The 27,551-nt window shown below is 37.8% G+C and overlaps 1 protein-coding gene and 1 long non-coding RNA gene across 6 annotated transcripts in view; one reads left to right on the top strand and one right to left on the bottom strand.

Moving 5' to 3' along the window:
• Positions 1 to 7,554: 7,554 nt before the first annotated feature.
• On the bottom strand, positions 7,555 to 15,262 carry LOC106033795 (uncharacterized). Its single transcript, XR_010834271.1, has 4 exons — positions 15,131 to 15,262; positions 14,198 to 14,392; positions 12,353 to 12,401; positions 7,555 to 10,218 (listed from the first exon to the last, which is right to left on the bottom strand). It is a non-coding gene; the product is annotated as an uncharacterized lncRNA (long non-coding RNA).
• Positions 15,263 to 15,380: 118 nt separating this feature from the next.
• TJP1 (tight junction protein 1) overlaps positions 15,381 to 27,551 on the top strand; it is a 164,165-nt gene continuing 151,994 nt past the window's right edge. For all 5 annotated transcript variants that reach the window (XM_048060266.2, XM_048060263.2, XM_048060261.2 and 2 more), the window contains exons 1-3: positions 15,381 to 15,419; positions 15,975 to 16,135; positions 25,513 to 25,645. In XM_048060266.2, the coding sequence (XP_047916223.1) occupies positions 15,396 to 15,419; positions 15,975 to 16,135; positions 25,513 to 25,645 (318 nt within the window). In that variant the 5' untranslated portion in view covers positions 15,381 to 15,395. The remainder of the gene's footprint in view (positions 15,420 to 15,974; positions 16,136 to 25,512; positions 25,646 to 27,551) is intronic.

Here is a 27,551-nt window from a genome sequence, read left to right as displayed (position 1 = left end):
TGTTTTATAAACTGAGTGGAATTTGCCCTGTACTGTCATGTTAGGCCTTCTAGTTTCAAATCATCCAGCTGTTACTAATTTGTTATGTAGCTAGTATTGCTTTGTGCCGTATGATCTATGAGCAGCCAGCCTTTCTGCATATTTTTATACATCAACATGCTTAGTAACCTGTAACGTTATAAAATCTTCATGCAGATATTACAGAACAAGACTGGAGCTTGGACCTACTTGAGATTTACCATAGCTTATTGCTTTTGGTTTGAAAAATTACATAGTCAAGCAAATTTCTATATTTACTCCTTGGACACATTTTGATAAAAATCTGTGAAGCAACTTTTAATTACTTTAAAATAACTACCCTAATTTAAACTTCAGACTTGTGCATAATCTTTTGTCTAAAAATAAATAAATAATTTGGTACCTCACTCCATATTCCTTTTTTTTTTTTTCCTTGCAGTAATCTTACATGAGAAGTTTATAAGGATCATTTTCTAATTATACTCAGAGATACAGTATCTGTGATCTTGCCTCCTAAACTTCCTGGCCTACAAAAGATTTGTTGGTTTGGAAAGATGGTTATCTTGCCCAGACTTTCACATCTGGCATCAAGATCAGCACAGACAGAAAGAATCTGAAGCAATTTAACCTCTTGCTCTAATTCCAACTTCTGTTGAACAGCCTTTCTTCAGCTGTTCTGCTTCCAAATTAGCTTAGGATTTCTTATGTCATAGTAGTTCTAATCCTTCTAGTTAGGGACATGTTATCCATGTGGCAGCTCCACGGCAAGATTTTCACATTAACCACATACACTCTTTCTGCAGAATTCAGAGAAAAATGATGGTTTTATTTGGTTTTGTATGTTCATTTTGTATTAGCAGCTTCAATTTCATCGATGCTGTAACTATAGACGTGATTGTGGGTTATTTCTGAAATAGAATTTTTACCTTGAGTAGTCCTGCCAGATAAAACTTTATTTATCCAGACCAGGCCCCTGAGTTCAGGTTCTGTGGCTTAGCTTTCTTGTTTGTATTAACAGTAAGTTTTGGATTCGCTACTGATCTCAGTGGGACTTCGAAAGACTCCTCTTCTTAGGGCCCTGATTGGATTATGCAATTCACTTGCATATTTTTTCTTTTTCTTGACTTTTTCCCGGTCCTTAAAGTCACCTCTTGAAAGAGTGTAGGCACAGAATACACGATTCAAGAGCATAACATTTTCCAGGTTTCCTAATCCTTCTCTTGTGATATTTCTGTCACAAATTTCATATTCTCTACATCAAGTTTATTCCCTATGTCTTCTGCAACCTAGTCTCTCTTGGGAACATATACCTGGGGGAATTCTACCCTGTACAAGAGCAGTTAATGACCCTGCTTAGTCTCTGCTTCCAGCAATTCTGTTTGGGATGCTAGAGTATGCAGTAATGAAGCTCGACTAGGTATGGTTGGAGCCACGTGATATTTCTGTATGACAAAAATAAAAATTAAACATAGTTATTTGGGATCAGTTCCTCAGGCAAATCTGGTGCCTTAGAACGTTACTTCTTTAAAAGTGATTTGTCTTTAAACCCAATGAATTCTTTAAATAGAAAATAGGGTTGATCCTTAGCTAAGGTCTGACACTAAATTCTTTGTGATAGCTCTTTTTATATCCAGCAAACAGAACTCCTTTTTAAATCAATGTAAACTCCCTGAGTAATAGGAATTTTAATAGTGCCAGTGCCGCAGGATAATAAAAACCTGGCACAGAGACATTGCTGTCATGGAGAAATGTTAGGTTGTTGCATTAACTAATAACAATAGGCAAATTAATCAGTTTGGTTGCTTTTCTTTGCTGCCAGCCTGGTAGACTGGGATTAAGTTCTCTATTGCTGCCCAGGTTAACGGTTTTATTTTTGTCTTATTTTCTTATATGCCTATTTTTCTTTTGCCAATACAGTCCCCATTCTATACGTTGGTCTCCATAGACATCTCCCCATAAGTGTTAACACTTGTGATAAAGAATGGTGTCAGAACAGCCAGTCTCCCTTGGGAGGCATTTGCTCGTTCTTCCTATCTGGATCACTTGAATTCTTCAAAGACCAGCTGTACCTGAGTATTAATGCTCTTTCAGGACCATATGTTCCCCTTCTGCGTAAAAAGCATGCAAGGGGGACACTTACATAAAAAATCTCACTGCAAATTATTGCTGCATGCTCCTTATTTAAAGGATAAAGGATAAGACAATCAGGAACATATTATTTTAATCAACCCATGGAAGACATAAGAAATCCTAAAGGATACTTAAACAATAATGGGTACCTCTTTCTCTTGCCTTTCTCCAGCCTTCCCCAAAGTAATGATAACTACTGTCTGCAAATAACCCACTCTGTTCAGCTAAGTAGAAATATAGGCAGCTCTTTTAGAGTTATCTGTTGTTACACACAGCATGCAGACACATGATGGTTACCTGACAAAGGCAAAGTAGATGACAGACATCTATCTCACTCTGTAGCATTTGAAACATACTCTAAGCATGACTTTTGCCCGTTTACTTCCTCTACTCTACACAAGCAAACAAGCTATCATTGTTAGTACAGACAGAAAAATAATGATAATATGCAGCCAGCAGGCACAAAAAGATCATTTAAATTCCATTTCCAAGTTGTCTGATTTCCTGGGATTGTTCATCCCTTCAGTAATGTTTCTCTATATGAATTTCCTTATAACTCCCAATAATATTACTGAAACACAAGTGAGCAGATGTGTATTCCTTCTACGAACAAATATGAAAAGAGGAAAAATATCTTTATAAACCACCTGTAAACCTTGTCTGTATAAGCAGATCTCAATTACATGAGCAGTTTCCATTTCTTTATTCATAAGATTATGGAAAATAAGTATGTGCAAGCCAGGTGATGGAATTCCTCTTTTATCTGGGTTGAGAAGGGTGCAAAAAAATAATTATATATACTACAGTAATTAGCAGTCTCTGGTAAATACAATGAAGTTATAGGATGAAAGAATACTATATGGGGAGGGGGGAGTTTGTCTTTTCTAGTGGTTAGCTAAGCAATCAAATGCACAGCACAATTTATGAACAACTTCAGGGTTGCTACTAAACAAATGGGAGACAGTGTTGTCACTCTGCATAGGTGACGAAAGAAGAATTTAGCTGTTCTTAGAATGCATCCAATGGACTGCAAAGAAAGATTTAGCTTATGATATTGAAGGAGGAAGCATTGAAGTGAAAGCACATCAAAAGCAGCAACAAACTCTGAAAATGTCTCAGGATATTTCAATGTTGGGCCTGTAGAAGAAGTTATGAGGACATCTACAGAAATTTTACATAGGCAATTTCCATACCTTCAATTTCATGTCAGCCAGAAAATATGCAAAGAATAAATACGTGAGTTCATGGTCTCTTAATATAAGATAACAGAAAATACTGCATTCTTGTTTCATCTAGTGAAGGCCAATTGAGTTCAAAGGGCAAATAGCTGTTTGCTAGAATAAAGCTTGCTAATGAGATTCAGAGAAACACAGGCTGAGACAAAAGGTGGTAAGTGTATGTACTGTAGATCAGAAGGAAAAGAAGTGGAAACATTTTTAAGCGATGTTATATACCAGAGCAGAAATGTCTGTCTTCGGTGCATGTTAGATGTATTAACAGATAAATGTTATTTGTACAGTAGTATGACAATGCATGCGTAAAGAGAAAAGCAATGCCTTTCAACTGAAATTTTTTGTACTGTAAAAGACCTATGGCAAAGAAAATGGAAATTAAATCTCAAAATTTCATGAAGGTTCAGATAGAACTTAGAGCCAACTCCCCAAGAAATCCATCAGTCTTGAATTTGATGTTATTCACCATGATATTCCTTCAATGAGGCTGATATAAATTTGGAGATGACAGAAAAGGGAATGAGATTCTATGCATTATATTTAATTTAATCATATTCACTTGGGTTCTTAGCTATGACCTTGAATTTGGTCATATCTGTAATATAATTCACCATAAAGAAGCTAAGCTGCTGGAGCATCAGATTTGTCCTGAGTTGTCAGATTTCTACACCAAGTAGGAGGAAGAGTAACTAAGAAATTACGTTGGTATTATCCTGATTTTAAATTCATCAAAAGAATAAAATTCCTTACAACCAGAATAGTATCAGGATGTTTATACATAACTTTTTTCCTCATATAGTGAATCAAATGCAATGTAACCTACCTTAATCTTCAGCTTCAGATTCACAGGAACCCTTCTGGCAAACTGTTGCAAAGCTTGTGATTTACCGATGCTCTCACAGTGATTTGCACAGATCACCAGACTGGATGTGTTTTGCAGCGACTGCTTGCAAGTGTTGGTGTTTTGGTTTTGTTCCTAAAAACTATATTCTCTGTCTTCTTCAGGGATCCATGCACCTTCTTTAAGTGTCAGTGTACTCTGATACACTTTGAACTTGTCAATGCTGCAAAAGGGTATTTTCAGCCACAGCGAGGTCACTTACAGTACTGGAAACATCATCACTTTTGACTACATGAGCTGACATGAAGCTTGATTTAATTATTTCCATTCTAATATTCGCTGCTATTTATTTTTTCTGGTGTTTGGTCAATGCTTTATTCATTCTATTTCTTTGTCACTAAGTCCCAGGCAAAATTCTGGAGGAAGAATATCCCACTGGACTCATGTGAGCCAGCTGACTTTCTTCAGCAAAATGTGCTTAGCTTCTGTAGCACTTTTATCTCTCACTTGAGAGTGACAACAGTGTGTACGCTCTAGAGCTGCTTGGACAGTGGGTATACAGATAAGTGCAGTGGGTTTGTGAGTGCCCTTGTTCATTATCCATTGAGTCTTCTTTTTGTGTTCTGCTTTTCATAACTCAGTAGTGGTGCAGATGGTTCTAAGGAAGTTTGCATTACTGCAATAAAATGAACAGATTTGCAGAGATATATAGGATGCCAGGACAGATCTCTATTATGGGTCTGTTAGTTAATCTCCAAAATTTGTCCTTTTAGTATTATAGAGGAATTTTTACAGGATTAAAAGAAGGTTTATTTATCTAAAAATCACATAATAAATAATAATAATAAAAAAAGAACTTTATTTTCATTATTTGTTGCATCCTGTCTTGTTGCTCCAAAGATTGAAGAGCCAATGAACAGCTCCCCAAAAACAGTGCTGAGTAAGAACTGTCCATAGTTTCATAACTGTTTGCATGCTCTTTACATGCAGATGGTGGGTAAATTGCTTGGTTGGCAAGATAGCAAGTAAGCTCTCAAACCTGCTATTGTATCATGAGAAAATGAGGTTATAGGTTATATTGAGAAGAGTATTTGCACTCTAACTGTTACAGAGTGTATGTTGGCATTGTAGCAGTGCAGATCACAGCTTGATAGACCTTGGGACAGATACTATCCAGGTCAGCTCCAGGAAAACACTCACTATAAACATTGCTTCCAACACTCACCAAAATGCATTGACTAAACAATTCTGCCAGACTGTTACATGGTATAAAATGATGACTTCAGTGGGGCCTTGTTATTTTGTGCCAGCTGAGTACAACTGACCCCAAGAGGGTCTTGCTTATTCTTTGGATGCTCCAAGTAAAATTGTTAAGTAATAAGAGACAAGCAAAGAACAACAGCAGAGTTCTTTGTTCAGAGTTCAAGGACAGAGTATTAAAGTACAACGTCATTTAATATATTTTGCTGATCCATTTTTGGAGTACGTTAGAAAGTAGAAATATTTGGATATTAAAGAGTAGTAACGCGATGACTGATTTTAAGTTAGAGGAATAGAATCTTGTGCAACAGTATTGTAAATATTTCAGCTATACTAATGTCTTAATGTCTAAAAAAAAAAAAAGAGAGAGAAGCTGAACTGATAGAAAAAATGCCAAATAAACTGCAATAACAGCAAAAGATGGTTTAAGTCTATTAGTCTATTCGCCTTTCCAGACAAAATCTTAGCAGAGTGCATTATTTACTTTACCTTATTTTTTTGCTTAAAAACAAACAAGAACAAAAAAATGAACAGAAACCAATGAAAGAACAGCAACAAACAAACGAACACCTTTGTGCTCTGTGTTAAGGCACTAATAGTAAGTTGCTTGATTCTCCCCTCTCTCCTCTGTGCCATTAATGCGTTTTTTCCAGGATGTAAGGCATTATGCAATTTCATAGTGTAACATCAGGAGTGCCATAAAGGCAATTTTATTTTTATACTGGGGCAATTAAAAAAGAATTGGTCTACTCACAGCAAGTTTGGAGCCAGATCAGCTATGCCAAAAGCAGCAATAACTGCAGCGTAGAAGAGAAGATAGAATTGATTGTGTCTTCTCTGAGGAAGAGGATAGAAAATTGCTTATTTGTTACAAAAATCGAGTTTGTAGCAAGATTGTTGATCTGCACATGAATTTTCATCATTTATAAACAACTTATTGGAGGCTGGAAAAGTTTTGACACCAGTTAGTAAAAAAAGATAAGAGGATTTAAAATCCCCTATGTAGCCAAAGTAGAAGTAGAAAAAATATATACGATATCCAAAGATACCTGTGTCTGTAATGAACAGATCCACTCCTTATTTTGTATTAGATGGTCTTGAAGGAAACTATAGAGAAAAAATGTTTTAAGTACTTAATGCCACATCCCTGAAAGAATGCAATCCAGTTGTTAATTATTTAAATGACGTATTTAAAATCTTTACCACATTGTTTTATTGAAAAAAAATATATTTATTTGGACCAATATTTTCAAAGATGAACAAGAATGTGGGATACCCACCCACACATATTATATATTGTCTGAAGCTACACTCTCAAAAATGGAATCTTTTTTTAAACTTTGGCTCAAGGGTTTCTTGAAGCTGATATTTATAATTATACACATACACTTAATGGGAGGTCTTTACCTCCCTGGAATGTTACTAATGCTACCTCTGATGTGTTCTTAAAATTAAAAATGCAGTAACTAAAATATCAAATCTTGCAAATTCGTAACAGTATGAATAACTTTTGCTCTACAAAAGAGTCCTATTTGATTTTCAATAATTTTGAATATAAAAACTGTAACTCACTACTGTATTCTGAATCTAACCCAATGTCTCCCATAGGGAGACTAGGCTGTGGTATGAGCTAATTACTGATGAAAGCATTACACTCACTTGTTCTTAGCTACTCTGCAGCTGATGGGGACTCCCAAAGCACAACTGTCTCAGCAGCGTGCTCTAAGTTGCAGCCAGTCTGTCTCCCAACAGTCGACTCCCCGCCTATAAACCCAAGGCACGGGCCAAGATTTGATCACACACTGGCATTAATCTCCACCTTCTCGGGGTCTGTCCGTCTATCTGCTATATGCATCGCTGTGCTGGTATAAACTATCATGAGCCTTAGTAACCAATCCTTCAGCCTCTGGTCAAGATGGTTCTCTCATCAGGTGTTGTCCCAGATCCTCAAAAAAGTTCCCCACAGCATCAAGATTTTGTTAGTTGGTTTATCTTTCACCACCTTTTCAATTCTTCATTCCCACTTGCTAGGCTTACTGTGGGTATCTCAAGGTTTATGATCTATCAGGATTTTACAACAGACAGGAATATAGCAACAGTATAATCACTTGGGAAGATCTGCAATCTTTACCAAAACCTCATATAGGTTTTCTTACATGGGAATTACAGGAGCATTTGGTAAATATTAACATTGATAAATATTGAATTCTTACAGGTTTTAAACCGTAATTTAAAGTCTGAATCATTATGTTTTAAAAGCCTTGTTTATCACTATTTTATCATTCATACTTTTTAATTTTATTTTTTTTTTTAATTTTGTCTTTTATTCAGGCTGGACAATGAAATGAGTAGCTTGCAGTCCTTTAGGTTTTATCTGTTCTTATTTAGTTCCACTTCTCTCTGTCTCAGACAAAAGTAATACTTGACTATTACTAACCCTTGTGGGTTGAAATCATTTGAGTAAAGTTTGTCAAAAAAAAATCTGCTTAAAATCAGGCTTAATGTGATTTAAAAACCATTATATTATCAGCATAAACAATATTCCTCTATTGATCTCCACTAACAGTTTTGTGTTCTTTTCATTGTAGATTACTGTATACTTGCCTCTAATTATAGTAAATCCTATTACATTAATTCTCATTGTAGTGGTAATCTGATTAAAATAGTATAGTGTAAAAGTCATACAGATTGTAATGAGAGTGGCTTCTTTCCACAAAGTGAAAAATGGGTTTCATATGTGTAGTAGTGCACAAATATACAACTGGACTTATAAAACAGCCTTTAACTAGCATTCTGAATGATTTCAATGTATTCCTGTAACACTCAGCTGGCCTTCAGGCTTTACAGTCTCATGGATGTGGAAACATTTCCATTAGGATTTAATCAAAGATATTAATGAAACTAAATAAAGGTCTAAATTATTATTACTTTACAAAACGTGGCATGCATATATTTTGGCACAAGAAGCTCCTTAAATTTTAGTACTCCTCTCTCTCATTTTGATTTATTTATCCTGATATGTACAGCTAGCTTGCACAGAACTCACTATTCAAATTTAAAGATGTAAAGGAAATGTAGAGACGTATTATTTATAGACAGTTGGGCAGAGTCTTACAAATCAGTCCTCATTCCCAAGTTTTTCACAGAGGTTCTATAACATCTACCACAATAGTTCAGAAATACAACCTTTCCTCAGTCTCCCAATATTTTACATTTTTGTTTTTCAGAATTCCACACCAGGGAACCATCATTATTGCCTGCTATTCACAATTTTGTCTTCTCTTTTAAGCATTGTGTGCTCTGAGGCTTCCCCATCAGGCATATCATCTAAAAATGACACCTATTAGCAACTACCTCCCAGAATGATAGCAAGGTCTGGTCACACCTCACCTCAGAGTTACATACTCTCTCAGTTCTAACAATATGCAGTTAGCAAGACTAATTAATTAGATCTTTGTGTACTGAAGTTGTGATGTGTTGCAGATGGTAATATATTTCTTAGAATCTTTTATGGGAAGTGATGTTACTTACACTTCTTTTTCTGTTGCATCTCATATTGAAATTGTGTGCTTGGTGACTTCTTCCCTCCAGTAGTTTTCTACATGAATAATCTGTATCAGAGAGCACTAATGGAATTCATGCATATGCTTATCTTTTTCTACATTAAGCTTATTTTATCCTGTGACAGGGTCATGTCTGTCAGGCATAATGTGATATTTGGATAATCTTGACTTAAGGTGGTTTTCTTTTTTTAAAAGTAAAAACTTAAAATTACAAGTTTGCAAGAAATGGGTAAATGTAAAAGTAATGTAGGGTGTAGCAGTACAGGTCCACTTTGTTCTAGCCAGAATTCTTGGCTTTAATAGTATTCTTATTTTTGCAGTAACCTGAAATTTGATAGTAATAGTGTAAAGAAGCTACACATCAGAGCCCGCAGAACAGCACTAACACTGTTCATACAGGAATCCATTACTAAATAGTCCTGGCTATAGTGAAATGGGGATATCTTCTTGTTTGCAAGTTTCTTGTAAAAATGTCAATAGCTTATTCTAGATAGTCCTTTATTATTGATAAACCACAGTTAAATAAAACTATTTTTTTTCTGTGAGGATATTCTTCTGAGAAAACACAGTGAACATTCTTTCTTCCAAACAAAATTATTTACCTATTTTTATTTTGGCAGATCAAATGAATGACCAGGAAAAACTCTTTCAGAAAATGTAAGTTAATTCAAAATGACTGTGTCAGTTTATTACCATATCCATGTAGACACATATTTTTCTGTCATCAGTCAAGCTAGCCTGTCATAAAGACACTTCAGAGAAATGTGAAAACTTTGCCTATTGTAGATGATCAATTGAGCAGTAAAAAGTGAGAGGAAAATTCAAGATTTTTTTGTTTTGTTTTTACAGTGATACTACATGTATCTTTATAGATCTTCATGTAACATGCAGTTAAGTATGGAAGAAACAGTAACAGACCAGAAAAAGGCTTTCCATTATATATCATAAATACATCAAAAAAGGGTATAGAAAAGCTCTAGTAGATAATAGAAAAAAAAAAAAAGTCACAGAATTACATATTGTAAATGCATAAATTGGAAACATAGAAACACACAAACACTGTTTTCTTACTTTTGAGGAGGAAGAAAATAACTGCTGGAGCACCATATCTGACATACCTGTAGATTCTAAGGAACTCTTTTGCTTTACAAGTATGATCCTTTTATTTGTTTTCCTGGAAAGAAAAATGGGACATGTGAAGCTGATACATGACATTGAAATGGCAAGAAAGTCTGTTTCAGAAGCTGTCTTTACTGAGGTATCTGCACTAACGCTGCTAGTTAAAAGAAATCTTCATTAATATTATGATTATAATCGACTAACTGTAAAAAATAACAGAATACACTATTATTAAAAAAGTAATGATGAAAAAGAATTCTATTAGTAACCAGGAGATCAGTAATCTACTGTCATGTTTTAATGTCAGTCTTGTATCAGCCTCTGGAATTTCACAGTGACACTTCACCAATTAAACTGTGTAATAAGAAGTTCTCTAATCACATGAAATGCAACAGGAGCATAGAATATGACTAGCATATCTCAAGACTTTTTTATTAGTCATTACAGTAGAAATCAGCAAGGGGAATGGGTATATTCTACGAACAAACAAAATGTCAATTCTTCAATCTACACAGTAGCACAGTATTGAGAAACATGGAATGAACAATGTAATGTTATGAAAAATCTTTGTTTTATGCAGAGTAAAGATTAAGACTATTCTAAAATGCAAATAAAATATTCTAGTTAATATGCCATAAAACAGCAACAAGTTTATTTGATGTCTGCTTTAGCTCTAAAACAGTTTTGACAGACTAAAAAATGAATGCACCCGAGAGGTTAAAATTTACTATTAAGACCTAATCTACCCTCAAAAGTTGCTGATGTGGCCATTATATTACCAACGACAATGCTTTTTATTCTTGTAAGATATTTATCTACCTATTTATTTTTGCCAGACAGTGTAGCTTATGCAGGTTTGCTGAAAAAAATAAGCTAAATCAGTAAAAATGAATATTTTTGCTCTTTTGCCAGCACAGCTATACCAGTTAAAGATATGGTTTCTTCCTCCTCACATTGTTGCAGAAAAAAATACATTATCTTAAAAAAAAATATATATATATCAAGTGTACCCTAAACTTTCAAAAGTGCATTTCTGTAATGTCTCCAGAGAGTCTTTTGGGTCAGACCTTAATTTCTCCACCTCCTGTGAGTTTAGTCAAGACTGAGTGATGCAGGTGAGAGTTTGGAAAGAATGGCAGCTAGTGACAACTGGCACTACAGGGATGTGTGATGTGCTAATGATAAAGGAAAGGAAGATAAATGATGAGATTACTTAAATCACATATAAATCAGCAGAAGTAGATAATACTGTAAAGTCTTGTTTTGCACTATCTGAAATCTCATATATATTCTAACAATACTAAGATTGAAAAAGATGATGGACGAAGCTTAGAATGAAGATAGCATTAGGTAGACCACCATTACACTCTCTTATTCTTAGTGCTCTGCAGCTGATAGGAGCTGCCAATGCACAGCTGTCTAAGTGGCATTCTCTAAGTTGCAGCCAGTCTGACTCCCACTGTTGACAACAGCCCACTCCCCACCTATAAACACCAACGCATGGGCGATAACACATTCGATAACGCATTCGATAACACATACTGGCATTAACCTCCAGCTTCTTGGGGCCTGTCTATCTATCTGCTATACACATCATCATGCTAGTATAAACATACTATTATGAGTGGAATGTGGGGCAGCCACACGTCTGTTCAAGTGTACCAGTCATCCTAATATTGTAACTTGTAACTGAAAGAGCAGTATGTTCTTCCAGAGCCACGAAGTGCATTGGAAGGTCATACCAGGGACCGACTTCAGATGAAAAAGGGGTGTTGACGATTGCAAGTAAAAGATGTATTATAGAGTTTGTTCTAAGGTAAAGTCTGCAGTTAAGTTACCTAAGCAAATAGAATTAAGAAATTATTATGTCTCCGCGTGATTTTGTACTGAAAAAAAAAAAAAGCAACCAACAAACATGCTATGAATCATCTATGTTAACCTGAAGTAATTAAATTGGACTTGAATTGTGTTTTGAATGTATGCTAGGTTCAAAAAAATGTAAGCAGCTTTCATCTTTCTGTAGTGAAGGAGAGTGTATCTCATCAGACAGAATGAGTTTGCAAAGACAACAGCAAATATGACCAGACTGCCTCTGTTGCAGGGATATCTGCTGCATAAATTGTGGCCTTAACTCAGCTAATGGGTCCACACAGGCCTCAGAGGTAACAGTGGGATGTCTGGACGCTTACCCTAATCTGGAAGCGGCTGACTGACTCCTGTTAAAAATAGGCTCTCCATCTGAAAGGCAAGAAAGGCAGGACTGTTTTACTTTTTCAGCTATATAAAAAATATGTGCTTAAAATATGATGTTCTTAAAGGAGATATATAATGGAGTAGCACTAAGAAGGAACAGGTCTGAGAGAATAGAAATAATTGCAATTAAAGCTAGAGGATAACATTTCTTTATTACGTTTTTTCTCTGCAACATACATCAAGAACTACTGATGATATATAAACAGTACAAAAGTTAATTTGTTAGTACCAGATTAACAGTATAATCATTGAAAACTATAGAGCTAAATCTGAAATAGCAGTAATTATTTTGCTAATTTAAAAAGAATTAGGAAGTCCTATTGAATTAAGAATAGAAATCGCTAACCAGACTTCAAAATGTTGAATAAAGATCTGAATATGCAGCCAGGTTCCATTTTAAGTCTTTATGCAAAGCATTGTTGGCACATTTCTTAACACCTTTGTATATAAACGCTTAAAATAAATGTATGTCCCAAATCTGCCACTATAAAAATGGGAAAAGCAATGTTTGGGGACTCTCAAAGCTTACCTGCTTCTCCCTGTTTTATCACCTTTCAAATAAACTTTGCTTCCCTTGTATCCTTAGATTCTCTTATCTAAAAAAATTCTACCACTACAAATAGATGAAGAGTAGATTTTTATCTTAAAAGTTTCAATATGAGATGATGATGATATATATTTTTCTGAGAGGTATAACTTTCACATTGAATTGTGATATTCAAAACAATACAGTCTCATCCTTTTAGTCAGCATTTCCTAGCATTTCAAGGTGTAAATGATTTTCTCAATAGGACTGCACAAGTGTAAATGACTATTTCAATTATAATGTAGCTAACATTCTGCTAATGATGGTGAGAGTAAAATCCAGCCCACACTCATTCTCTCATAACTTGTGTGGGCAGCAAGCATTTTTTCGGTGAAGTAATGACTGGATGCACAGCAGGAGAAAACAATGTGTTGTTTTCATAGTTTTTTTATTTTAAGGCAAAAAATGATCTCCATGGGTTTTCAAACAGATTTGATGTTCTGTCTATAGAAGATAGTGTAGTACTAGCATTGTTTAAAGACAAAAATTAGTTCCTACTCCTTAACCTTCCTAATCATTTCAAGTTAACCATCCCTCATTGCTTTTAGTGCTTGATCTCTCAAAAGACAAAGAAACCCATAAGTAGAATCTCATGTGTTGTTGATGTGCGGGTGGCCATAGAGCTGGCATTTGAATTTTTAATTAAATATAAATTAAATATTTAATTAAACATACAATTTTGGGACATTTTTACACATCTCATTTCTACGCTGAAAATGCAAAGCTGTCCATATCGTTAACTACAGTAAAACAATTCTTATCATATGTTTCTAATTCAAATCTGATGTGTTTACAAGTAATATATTTACCTTCTCTGTACTCTTGCCTGCTGTAGTCTTAAGATATATATTACATTAAAAAATAATCAAGGTGACAATGTTCACAGTATTTTTCCTAGCTGATGGTGCCTGCCTGGGACATCTACTCTGGGTAAATATTACAATTCATATTTATTACATATTATATTACAGCCTCTTAATGAAAGTTGTCGCTTCAGCATGGATTTGCTCGTATCTGCAATTTGCAGAATATCTACATCTACATACTTAAGCAGTGCAGGAACAGCCAAAATATACTATTTCTTCACATAAATATCAGAACACCTACAGAACAGCTTAGAAAAAGTTTGACCTGTTTTAGTGGGTTTTCCATATTACTTTAGATTGACAGCGTTTCAAATGTGAATTAAGGATACCTTGAAGCTTCCTGCCAAAGCACAGTCACCAGCTATTTCTAGCCAAAATATTTTCAACTGCTGTTGATCAACAGGTCAGCCTTCTGCCCTTCACTTCAGGGATGTCTGCACTGAATGGGTCTCTCTGATCATATTTTGAATGAATTCCAAAAGCGCTTGTCAAAAGTGGGATCTTCTACAGCTCTTAATGCAGAACTGGAGTAGTAGGGCAAAGAACAGATTAAAGTTGTAATAATTGTCACACATAAGGCCATTACACAGTTATGCTTTCAGTGATTTTTGCTGAAGTACCCAGAAGGTGGGTAGCCCTGTAAAAAACATTTGATTCCTATCTGGTTTTCAAACACACTTCAGTTTTCCTTGTGTGTGAAAAAAATGTCAGGAGGGGAGGTTTGTCCTCTCTTTCCTGTGGGCTCAGTAGGCTTTTTATAGGTGACTTCACAACCCCATCACTTAGGGGTCTTGCTGCAGTGGGGAGCTGCACTCCAGCCACCTCACCCCGCGCCTTTTCCTGAAGGAGGCTTGGTTGGAGGTGCTGCTCCCGCTGCTGCACTGTCCTGCCAGCCCAGAGCAGCCAGCCACCTCCATGCCGTGCCTCACCTCACCCTCGCCTCCATCCTCATCTTCACCCTCACCTCACCTACACCCTCACCCCCCCTTCATCTTCACTTTCACCCTCACCTCACCTCCATCCTCACCTCACCTTCATCTTCACCTTCACCCTCACCTCACCTTCATCCTCACTTCACCTCCATTCCCACCTCACCTTCATCCTCACCTCACCTTCATCCTCACCTCACCTTCATCTTCACCTTCACCTCACCTCCATCCTCACCTCACCTCCATCCTCACCTCACCTCCACCCTCAACTCCATCCTCACCCTCACCTTCAGCCTCACGTCACCCTCACCCTTCCCTCACCTCCATCCTCACCTTCCCCTCACCTGACCTCACCGCCCCTGCCGCTCGCCTTTCCCCTCGCCGCCTCCGCAGGGCCGCCCCGGCGGGCAGTGAGGCGTCTCCCTCCCGCCGCTCGGTGACCGCCAACCTCAAGCTACAATGTCGGCCGGGAGGCGAGGGCGCAAATAACGCGGGGCTACCTCGGGGCGCTGCCGGGAGGCGAGGCGAGGCCGGGCAGGCGGCGGGCTGCGGCATGGCGCCCCGCTGATGGCGGAGGGCAGAGCGGCAGCGGCGCCGCATGGGCCGGGGAGGGAGAGCCCAGGTAACCGGGCCGGGCGGCGGCGGCTCGGTGCCCGGCAGCGGGCAGAGATGGCGGTTAAGGGCCGCTCGCCTTGCGGGGCAGGGGAGGAGCGGCTGCGGCCCGGCCTGGGGGCAGCGGGGGGTCGTCGGGCCTAGCGGGGGGACGGCGCAGGTGAGGGGGCGAAGCGCGGGGCGGGCGGGAGCCCCGCGGCGGGAGAGGCACGGGGCGGCGGCAGGCGGGGGGCTGCGAGAAAGGGAGTGCGACAGCGGCAGGAGGAGGAGGAGGAGAGGAGCGTGGGCCCGGGGGGAGGGCAGAGCGCGGCGGGAGGCGGAGGAGAGCGTCAGCCCGGGCACGGATGGCGGGAGCGCGGCGGGAGGCGGAGAGCGTCAGCTGGGGGCAGAGATAGAGGGAGTGCGGCAGGAGGAGGAGGAGGAGGAGGAGGAGGAGGAGAGCGTGAGCTGGGGGGGCAGAGAGAGAGGGAGCGCGGCAGGAGGAGGAGAGGAGGAGGAGGAGGGGAAGGAGCGCGACGCAGGGACGGCAGATGCCTGGAAATAAAAATTTGATGATTGCATGCAGCGGCTGGAGAGACTCTGTCGGTGGCGGCGGCGGGGACGAGGCAGGGACAGGGGGGGCGACGGCAAAATGAAGTATCAGAAATACCTGACTGTCTTGCAGATGGCCATAGGGGTGACCGCCTCCAACAGGGGCAGTCTGATGCCCTTAAAGAGGAAGCTGTGGTGAGTAGGCACAAAGCGGGCCGGCGGCACTGCGGGCCGGGCCGGGCCGGGCCGTGTCAGGGCGGGCGGGCGGGGGCTGCCCCCTAGGACCGGCGCCGGGGCCGGGAGCTCCGTGCCGGGACCCGCTGCGGGCCCGGGGCCGCCGGCGGCATCCCCGCGGCGCCGAGCTGCGAGGCCGTCGCCTCAGAGCGCGGCGCCGGTGCCGCCCGAGGAGCTGTCCGCGCCTCACGCCCGGAGCCGCCCGCTCGCTGCCGCGCTCCCCGCTGCCCCGGCGGGGTCCCGGCGGCCGGGCCGGCCCCGGTTTGGGTCCCGGTTGCCGGTGAGGCGCCGCCGCCGGGCAGGGGCACCCCGCCGAGGGGCGCCCGGGGGGCGAGGAGCGGTGCGGGGCTGCCGGCGGGCCGCGCTGTGGGCAGCCCTAGGTCGCACCGAAATCCTGCCTCGCCTTCCTCGTCGGTGGCTTTTTGGCTTGCCGGTGGGCGCGCTGAACTGATTTTTCTGGTTGAATCAACAATATGCCGTGAAAAATGTATTAAAGTGTAATTGTGTAATGTGGGTGAGTAGGGCAGCGACAGGCATATGGCACCGCGATGCCCGGGCACTGGGAGCCCGGCTGAGGCACTGGGACGCGTGTCGCCGCCGGGGCAAATGGCGAGGAGAAAATCCGTGAACTTGTCAAGTCAGGTTTTCTGGGGGGAAAATGCCAAGGAAGAATTTGGTACGCTGAGGATTTGTTATCCATAAAAGACTAAGAGTGACATTTTAGGTGGTGATGCTCATATGGTTTTCTTTCACTGGACTTAAACGTTCCTAGGGAAGGAAAGTGAAGTGTCATAGAAGGCAGGGTAGGTCACACTGCTTAAAAATAGGTAACCCGTGAACCGAAACATTTACATCGGCAGTTGCAACAAATATGGGTATTACCTTAATTGCAGAACGTGTCTTATACTCACTCTCTCTATATGTATACATATTATCAGCTAGCATTCACAATGTCAAGGAAATGCATCACTTGAAGAAACACTGTGCACCTAATAAGCTATGTCGTAAATTCCAAATCTTGCTCAATGACTTGCCGAAAAAAGCAGTTTGGCAAATCTGTTCATACTAACTGTAATGTACAAACGTAGTCTTAGACAAAAATCTGTTGACATGCTAAGTTTTATTACATTTAATCAAATCAAAAGGTTTTACAGTGTATGCAGTGGTTTGATTTTGATTATGTAAGTTACATAAAGTGCCACTACCATACCTATTGTATTTTCCCCAAAAGCTTTCCTTGTCTGTGTGCAGCAGCATGTTTCATACATCGATATATTACTTCTTTTGAAAGTCTAATTATGGGTAATATAATGCTAACACTTCTTATGTTTTATATTTCCTGTGTCTCCTTGGAAATTTTTTCTTTGCTGACATGTTCAAGTGAAGCTATTTATATTTGCGTACATTTAAAGTCTGAAAGGACATTATTCAACTTCTATCTGATGTCTTCAGTTGTAGTTAGATCACCTCTGTATTGCCTAGTTTCATGGCAATATTAATGTGCTTTTTGAGGGAAAGCAAAACAAGATAGTGGATTCCCACTAATACGTACTATAAGCATTGCATTTCATAACATTTCTAACTTGTCTGAATGTTGCTGCAATGCTATGCCTTACGAAGATTTAGTTGACTAAGAGTGTTAGGGAAAAATAAGATTATTTCTTTTCTTAATTTTAGGGATATGTATAGATTATTTAAGATTTGAGATCATGTCTCTGGGATATTCTTATTAATAGGTGACATGATAATATGTAGTCACTTTTCCTTGGAGAACTTTAATAGCATTAGGCATTATCTTTGTGGATAGAATTTCTGCTCATGTATGAAATGCTATTCTCTGATGCATTTAGAGAAAGGCTTAAGGATACTTTTTCATGTAAATTTTTTTTTAAAGCTTAGTCTGTATCAAATCACCCATTAAGAAAAAGCAGATATTTGAGTGAAGAGTATATTAATACTAAAATCAATGCAATATTCGTGTATATTTCCAACATAGAAAACAAGAGCATATTCCAGGACTAGCTCTTTGGGAATCTCCAAGGTGCATAAAGAAAATGTATAAATCAACTCATTTTATAATCAAAGGATGCTGTTTTTTGTTTCTTTTTATTTAGTAACAGAACAACAACAACAACAAAACAAACAGCATTTTGTTTAACCAGTCAGCTTCACAAGTTCTTTGAGGTTTTAATACATATTGAAAGTGGAAGCAAAAGACATAATTTAATAAAAAAGGGTTAAAATGCTCATCTTTTTGTTGGTTGAGATAATCCACCTGAATCCTACTGAATGAAAATGAAAAAGGTACCAGCAATGGTTCACTCTTTATAGAGCATCTGTCACTCCAATTTTCTCCTGCTTTCCCTCCCAAAATCTAAGTTCTGTTTGTGATGCTTGAAGGCAGAGGTACGAATGAAAGCAAAAAAGATGGACAGTGATATCTCATGGTGGGTTAATAGTAAGTTGGTATAAAGTAGCTGGATATAAAAGAGAGAGCTGGCCAGAATAGAAGGAAGCTGTGCCACAGGCTCGCAGTGGAGAGTGGTGGAGATGGGAACTTGGCTGTGCTTAATGTGGAGCTTGATTGTTTTATGAGGAGGTTTAGTTGATAGGAGAATTTTGGACCTGGTGATGAAGGAAGTTGCTGGAGTCCCATACTGCTGATTCAGACCTTTTCCTGCATTTGTGAGGCATTGTAATCTAATACATAGAAACCTAAATGAGATGAGTAGGATGTTCTTAACGGCCTTGCTGGGAGGGCTGTACCTGGGTACAAAAACCACTGTCATAATGCTGCCAGTTAGCAGAGTCTATCAAGGCAATAAACTGTCTTTGTTCAGAGCAGGAACCTCCTTCCAGGTCAGGGCTGAGGCAACATGAGAAGCTTGCAGTATTTCTGTCTGTGATGAACTTCTTTCTGGACAGAAGGTTTTGTTTTTTGAGGTTGTACAGTAATACTGCTTTGGAGCACTACCTTTATTTCCCCTGGAGTAGAGTATTATCTGGTGCATTATGTTTAAAATAGTTGTAAGCGGTACATAATCAGTACTTTTCTTCTGAATCTCTAATTTCCACTGTGAAATGGGTTGTTTTATGGAGTTTTTCAAATTGTAAAACCTTCATACTAGCACCGTGCCTTAGCTAGACCAGTTATTACAGAAACAAAATTAAGAATTCGGAATGTGGTAACTCACACCTTGAAAACTGTATGACAGTTTCTTTCATCTTGGTAAGACAACGCAGGATTTTATTGGTCAACATCTGTTGATAGCTTTTATTATTATTATTTTATTATTATTATTTTATTATTATTTTTAAGGGTGAGTGCAGCATGGATTAGTGCATTTGCTAATGAACTTAAGAAAAACTAACTGCTGTCCTGGGAGCACCTTAAAACACTAAATGGACATCAATGTTTACTGGAATCCCGATATCTGCAACCTAAATTCTTTTAGAATAGGAAATGATAAATCATGTAGTTAAGGGGAACTATACAAATGCACCATAATTTCCTGCTACACTGAAAATAATATTTCTCTCCTAAAGGGAGAAGGAACGGGGGAAAATAAAAACAACCAACCAAACAAACAAAAAATAGCAGGGCATATTCTGGCAACTCTAATAATTCCCATTAATATTCTCATGTTTCTTACAGCATTTGCCTCTGCTTTGAAAGGTCTCTGCTTGGGCCGCTCCCTCTGCTGCCCTTGGCACAAAGGAAAATGGAGTCATGAAATAAGGCAAAAAGCTCAGTTGCTGATGTGTTTTCATTACAAAAAATATTATGGGAGTGGCTGAGGCTATTCCATGTTTGCATTTCCCTTATCTTTTAAAAATGATTGGTGGTTGACTGAGGTAATCTATAGGTTGCAGAAAAGAATGCAGAAGCAGTACGCTACAGAATTTGAATTTTGCTTGATCTTATTGGTGCTATTGTTAAGCGAATGCATGATAAAGAAGCCTGGATGTTAATGATAGCTGCTTCTTGTAAGATATTCCATGGGCACATTTATTTTCAAGCAGATGAATAAACATACTTGAAATCAGTGAAGAGTAACTAGCCTATCTGGAATTAAGCGCTGATCTAAAAGCTTTGTTGACTCAGGGTCGTTGTGTTCAGGCTGGGGACTCTGCTTCAAAGTTCAGGCTGATGATGAAGGATGCCTGTTTTATCATTAGGACTATCCCTAGGGAGAAAAGTGTCACTTCTAAAGAGAATCATATTTAGAATATCAAATTAAGGAAAAAAATCACCTCAACATAAGAGAAATAAAGCAGCAAAGATTCAACATCTTGGGTGTCTCTACAGAAGTATGTGGAAAAATACAGATCGCCAGAATGGCTGTTACCCATTTTTGATTACTGGTTCTGTTAATATTTGCTTGAAATGGGAATAATGGTCTCAGTGTAGCACATTGTAAGGATGTATTCATGTTGCAAATTAACTGATACCTTTTTCTGATGAAGGCAGGATGCTGTGCTTATACCTGGAGGTATCTGCAGATACACAAGAATTACGTGTAGTAGGTGACTGTTCAGTGATGCTAGTCATTGCTTCATATTAGGCTTTTTTTTTTTTTTTTCCAAACAAATACTGAGTGACTATAAATGTTAGGTCTTGCAGGCAGATCAGTGGGAGCATTTTCAGCTTTTCCAGCCTTTTGATGGAGCCAGGAGGCATACTGGTCACCTTCAGCTGAGCCCGGCTGACATCCACGCTGTCGTACTGGGGAAGCCTGTCTTCTAATAGGAGGGCACAAACACAGAAACTTTACACATCTCTCAGCTGAGATGTGTGTGACTTCTAGAGATAGAAGTTTCAAAGAAGTTTCAGACTCACACATTGTGTGACCATCTGTAGTAACCATTTGCCACAAGTACCTCGGTGCTGTTTACTAAGATGGGTAGACTACTTGCAGGATATGAAAACTAGTAGTTATGTCACTGTGAGTCTTGTTGAGGATGTATCGTTGTCAAAGATTTGTCCTCCCTGCCTTAGCTATAGCATTAATGCTACACTCAGAAAACAAATACAGAAAATGTTTCATTTCAAGACATTTAATTATATAGGTAGTCTTCTATAAGAAGACTTCTTATAGATTAGAGTTCCGAACTGTAAATCACTAAATATTAAGAGAATTGTCTGCATTTTTAAAACCTCTTGAGTCTAACTGCTCTCTCTAAAATAATGTTAGTTTAGCCATTTAAGCCAAAGTCTAGCTATAGAAAAAAGTTAGGTAATATTGACGCTTGTTATAAATTGTAATTGTGTGCAAGTAGCATAGAAGTACCTTTTTAAATAATAAAAACTATGCTATTTTACATACATTCCACCTAATTACATTACAGTGTGTATTAAGTCATTAGCCGTTGATGTGATGGTGCACTTCGAAGAAACTGTTGCCTAGTACTTTGTTAGGCTAGCATGTTTATCAGTGGAACACAAATACTGAAAGTATATTAATGTTTTTGCTTATTTTACCAACTAGAGAAATAATTCAGAGTCACAGTTATGTAATCTGATAGCTGATCAGGGACTAGCAAGGTCAATGACACCATTTTAAGTGTTGTGGATAATAAACAAGGACCTCTGGCTCAAGGTGGGATTTACAGAGTCATCCAATTTTACTCGAATAAAATTTCCAGAAATTAGCGAACAGGGGTGCCTTAATTTAGGAGTCCCCATACAAGCCACACTATAAAGCTGTTATGTTTCCAGGATATTGAACACATTCTTCAATGAGCAGAAACAGCACATTTCAAAAAAGGCATTCAGAACTGCTCACACCCTTCCAAGATCTGGATGCTATATTCAACTTTTTAAAAGTGTAGGCTGCTTTGAAGATCTTATTCTTAAGCTTTGATTCAGGAGTGCTTGCCTTGTATTAGTTGATGAGATGCAGACATTTTAAAAGGGCTCTTCGAAATCTTCCTGCCCTCACCTGTGATAATTCCTCTGTACCCCTGTACTACTGCCAGTGACTTAGCAACTCACTCAGAAATTTTGTCTTAATTAAACCAGACAAACAAAAAATGGAGGTAGGAGGTAATCAGATGTGTCAACTTTCACGAGTAATTTAATTTAATTTTTTTTTTAGCTAGAGGTCCAGATGCCAGAATTGTAGTATTGCATGATAGTTTCAGTGTACATTAAAAAAAAAAAAAAAGAAAAAACAAACTTGGTTTCTCTAGTTACAATGGAAACGTTGAGAACACAAAGCAAGATTGAAAAGTAAGAAGAATTAAAAAATCTGTATATCAGATTTATGCGAAATTTAGTTTCAAGTCAAACTCAAACACCTTTTTTCGTGAATTTTGACTCACCGAAACTAACATTCCTGTTTATATTACAACTTCATAGAGTTCATTTTGGGGTCTTATTCCTTGTGGGATTTTCCAGTAGCTGAAACTGCTGCTGCAGTGCTGTACTGTTACTGCAATTCTTGAGGGTTTTGTTGCTGCATCCAGTGTTCTGAGAGGGCAGGCGACACAGATCCAAGTCTGCCTCAGATCTGTTAGTGCTTCTCTTTGCACTTTGAACTAGAGGATTAGCAGACGCACAGGAGAAGCTGATATTTAATTTCTTTACATTTGTCCCAAAATTTCCTAATCAACCATAGAGTCAAAAAAACATCCTTCTGTACATGTGGATGCCTTACTTCATTTAAGCAGCATATAGTGCAAAGCTTCCAGATTCCCACTGGTGATATTGATTAGGTTTTCCTTTAGTTGGTTAAATATTGCTTTATTTATTTGTGAAAGACACAGTGAAGTTAGGGATTTTATAAAAAAAATGAAGGCAATATATGAACTGCGATATTCCTTCCCACAAAATAATACTTTGAAGTTAAATGTGATTTTTAAAGCAGGATTTGGAACCATAGAAGCTAGTAAGTAATATCCATCATTTATTCTCCAGCTGAACAAAATTATGGATGGATTCCAGAGGCAGCAAATTATGCTCCTCTCTTGCAGTTTTTTCAAGTGGTTTTTAAGAATGGAGCTCCCAAGTGGAAGGGCCTTCAAAATACGTCATTAGTTTAGTTCTTTGTACAAACTACATCACTTTGATTAGCCTGTTATTTTTAAATGTTTGTCTTTCACATGTCGTTTTTCTTAGTTCTTTTTATTTTTTGAAAGTCTTCTTAGTATGAGAAAACATTAAAAGACTTAAAATTTAAAAACAGATGTACATTTACAGGCAAGGCCCGAAAACAAGGGGGTTGAAAAATAAATCAAAATTAAGAAAAGTCCAGTGCAGCTTACAGTTGTTCAAGAACTTTTCTATTAAATTTAAGGAAGAAAGTCATTAGTCTAACATGTTAAGCATTTAATTGGACAGAGGCGAACATTAAGATGTAATGACCAAGTGATAAGTACTGAAATAGGCAACCCTCAAATGTTCTCTGAAGAGAGACTGAATCCAGATCTAGCTGAAGTGAAAGCAGTGGATCTCTTTGTGGGCTCCAAGGTCTGTGTTTGGCATGGAGTCAGAAGATGTATGGTTATGTACATCTGGGTTAACTTTACCAGAAGTGTTTGCAGAGATCTGTAAGGTGTCCGAAAGATACATTCATACAACTGAAGTATACCATCTCTGAGAGTGTCACTCTTTGTATGCGAACAAGAGTTGCAACTGAGCAACTGTATCTCTTTGGAAATTTATCCTAGTAATTCTTTAGGACATTTTAGCAAGGAATCCGTGGCATTTTTTTTAGTTCCTGTGGACAATTGTAGTACAGTAGTAGCCAGGCATCTTTCTCACAATTCAATCCATATGTAATTATACCAAAAAGCTGGTGTAGTTTGAGCAAGAAATTTATATATGTCTGAATATAATAGTTATGTAATGATTTAGAAAATACTATGTGTCTTTGCAGTTGAAAGCCCAGAAGTAAATTAACCCAAGGAGAAAAATGTCTAAAACAAGTTACTGTACTGTCAAGGGAACTGATAGCAAGTTGTGTGTGTGTGTACGTGTGCCCGTGTAAAAACCAAAAAACTTAGCCATATGAAAACAAAATCTCAATTTGGTATCACAGTAATTTAACAAATATTAAGGTCTTTATAAATTGAATAAGAAATTTTAAAAGTTCAAATGAAGCAGACCTCACATAGACCTCAGAGTCCCCGTGACCATGCAAGTGTATTCAGCCTGTGTTTTTTGTATTTTGTACTTTGGATTTTTTCTTTTGTGTTAATGCAGCCCACTCTATGCAAAGTCCTTTTCTGGTGATGTGCATATGTAAGGACATTTCCACCTCTCTTCATCATTTGGAAAAGCACTTATGTGCATACCAAAGCCATTAATTCCAAGTAAAAACAAAAATGAAAAAATATACATAAATTTTTTTGGGGACAGGAATCTTAATGGTTACAGAGAAAACCACTGATCTGCTGTCCAAATTCTTGGGAAATGCAAAAAAGATAGAGATAAATGTGTATGTACGCACACATGCACACATTAATTTTTGTGGCCTCTTACATCTGCACTTGAGAAATTATCCCCAAAAGACAATCTGCTCAGTAAGACTTTTCCTTTTTCAGGTGTGCGTATTTGCTGAAATAAAGCATTCCTAATGTGGTGTCAGACTGACTAGAGACTGTTTTGTGTTTAAAATACCGACCTTTCAAAACTTAGTACATTTAGTTAATTGTTAACCCCACTTTTACTCAGTAACAACTTCCAACAAGCTCCTTGAAATATGGTTTACTTACTCAAAATATTTCAGTTATAGACTCCCTTAGGACTATATTTAGACTACTAATGTGATGAAATAACTTATAAACTGTATTTCCTTAATATATTACCTCTATGGCTTTAATAGATCCTTTTCATTTTGTTATCGTTCATCATTATTCATTACTAGAGCAGCTGAAGTACCATTAGCGCTCAAACTAGAAAAGCTCAAAAGCCAAATTCTGCCAGGCTCCTGCTGATTTAACTGACAGACTATCAACATATATCACAGAACTCAGTTTTCCACTGAATTAGTAGGGAAAAATATTCCTTTTATTTTTTCAAAATATATTTCTCTGTAGTCTGTTTTTTTTTGATACTTCTTACATTTTTACAGAAAATGTACAGATGACTAAACCTGCAAGCAGTGGTAGATTTAATGGGAGCTAGGTTTCTACATGCTTTTGTAGTCTTATTTTGGCACTTACTGATTGAAAACTAAAGTTTGGATTGAGACCCTTGTTTGTGTAACATGACCATATGTTTATTCTCTTGTATATTATTTACTTTAAGCAAAAGTATTAATTGCAAATGTATATTAAAATATAAATAAAATTATAATTTCTTTGTCTGATATGTGTCTCTTTTTGTTTGGCAGGGTAACTCCATCTTCCGAAAATCCCAATGGTGCTACCTGTAGTGTAAGTCAGGGAAAGCCTTCTTTAAGAAGAATAAAAGGGAGAATACACAGAAGCAAAAGTCTTGATAGCATTGATTTCTGTGAATTCACTGTAAGTACCTTGTATTTTATATTTATCCTATCTGGGAATCTTCCTAATAAAACAGTTGTCCCTCTTGAATTAGGTTTATCTGTTTGTTAGAATCAGAAAATGTATTGTGCTTAATGATGTTACAGTTGCAATCCTACACTGACAAGCGTAACAAAAGTGGTATTGGTTATATAATGAGTGATGCATACCTACATTTTCATTCTTGAGTAAATGTTAGTTAAATATTTTGATTTCAGATTTTAATATTGCCTCCTGCATAAGACGCATGAACTAACTGGAAAAGGAGTAAATACGAAAAATGAGATATGTTTTCAAAATCTTTTTTCATACTTAGAATGTTAAAGTTGCATTCACAGTGAAATAGATTATTTTTTAGGAAATCCTCAGAATTATTTGGATTGTGTGACTATAGTAGAGTACTAGAAAAAGAAATAAATGTATATACATTATGTGTGTGTTTGTATCACTTAAAAGCTAGTATCACGAATGATACTTAAGCAGTATTGGTGTATACTTATTTGCTTCTCTTTGGTCGTGGTTCAAATGTATTTGTTTTATATTTTAAGAAAATTTATAGTAATCATGGTTTCAAAGATTTTGTATAGATTATGCTTTAGAGATTTAACAGAATTCAGAGAAAAAACTGTGCAATAGGGGCAAACTTAACTTTTAATTAAGGATGTGTTTCCATTCTAATGATGAAAGAAAAGAGAATGTTAATATGAATGGAGATGGGACATAGGGGTAGATTTCTTGCTGTTTATACTGTTTACAATAGATTAGAGTTAGTCCTAAAAAGTCACGGTATGTTTTCAGAAATTCTTTGCTGCAAAACCAAAAATATGTTACACCTCTCAAATGACTCAGGGAAATTTGGTCAAAACAAATTACACTCTGACAAACTAATGTATTGTAGTTAAGAAACAGTAAAATAATGGTAAAGAATATATTAAATTATAAACCCTTTATTGAAGATAAGAATGAAAGAGGCAGATAGGAGATACGTGCTATCTTTATGATGTACAAATCAATAGTAATGTGGAGAGACATTGTGTTGTGTGGCATTACATGGTAATAAAAATAATGTAATTAAAACGTTCATATGTAATTTGGGGAATTAGCTTTATCTAAACCAACAGAATGAACTGAGTATGTGCAGCTTTTGTTGTTAAAAATGATGCTAATAGTATGAAAAATAGTATATTTTCTCATGACTGTTTTTCTTCTAATTACAAAGTCTTGTAGAGCTATCTCTAGTACAAAGACCTTGCTGTTTGTTGTTTAAGGAAATAATGAAATCAGTAGCAACGATTTGTGATTTAATGGGTTGTGTAGTGTCCAGATACTTGTAGCATGCAGGTGCTGAAAAGCCAGGTCTCATTGCAGGGCAAACGAGTACGTGAGCCTGTGTGTGCTGTCAGCAGCTAGCACTGCTTGATTTAGAGTGCTTTGGTGAGTCCTGTTGTCACAAAAGTGATGTTGGTGTAATCATTACCTTACTGAAGAGTAGAAATTCTCTTTGGGAATGAGATTGCCGAAACAATAATTTTAGCTTGTGCTACATGGGTCTTCATCTGTGTGGTCCTATTAAGGACTTTTTTCTAAATCTCTACTCTTGGGGCCTTCAAAGCAAAAGAGATCATAGCCAACGGTAAAATGAACATCTTGCATGCCATAGAACCTTTGCAAAAGAGATTTGAGACACATAATAATGGATCATGTCTGTATCTGAAGCATACAAATATTTAGAGTAATTACATCTATATGTATGAAATTCATCTATTAATAGCAAGGTATTGATAATTAGGCTCACAAAAGGAAGACCGTTGTTTATTCTGAGGTTTCATGTTAAAGGATGATGCGAGTTTAAATAGCTAAATGTGGAAATCAGACATATAAATATGGA

The sequence above is a fragment of the Anser cygnoides genome, chromosome 11, assembly GCF_040182565.1.
Source record: "Anser cygnoides isolate HZ-2024a breed goose chromosome 11, Taihu_goose_T2T_genome, whole genome shotgun sequence".
Taxonomy (NCBI): Eukaryota; Metazoa; Chordata; class Aves; order Anseriformes; family Anatidae; genus Anser; species Anser cygnoides.
This window is presented reverse-complemented; position numbering and strand designations above follow the sequence as displayed.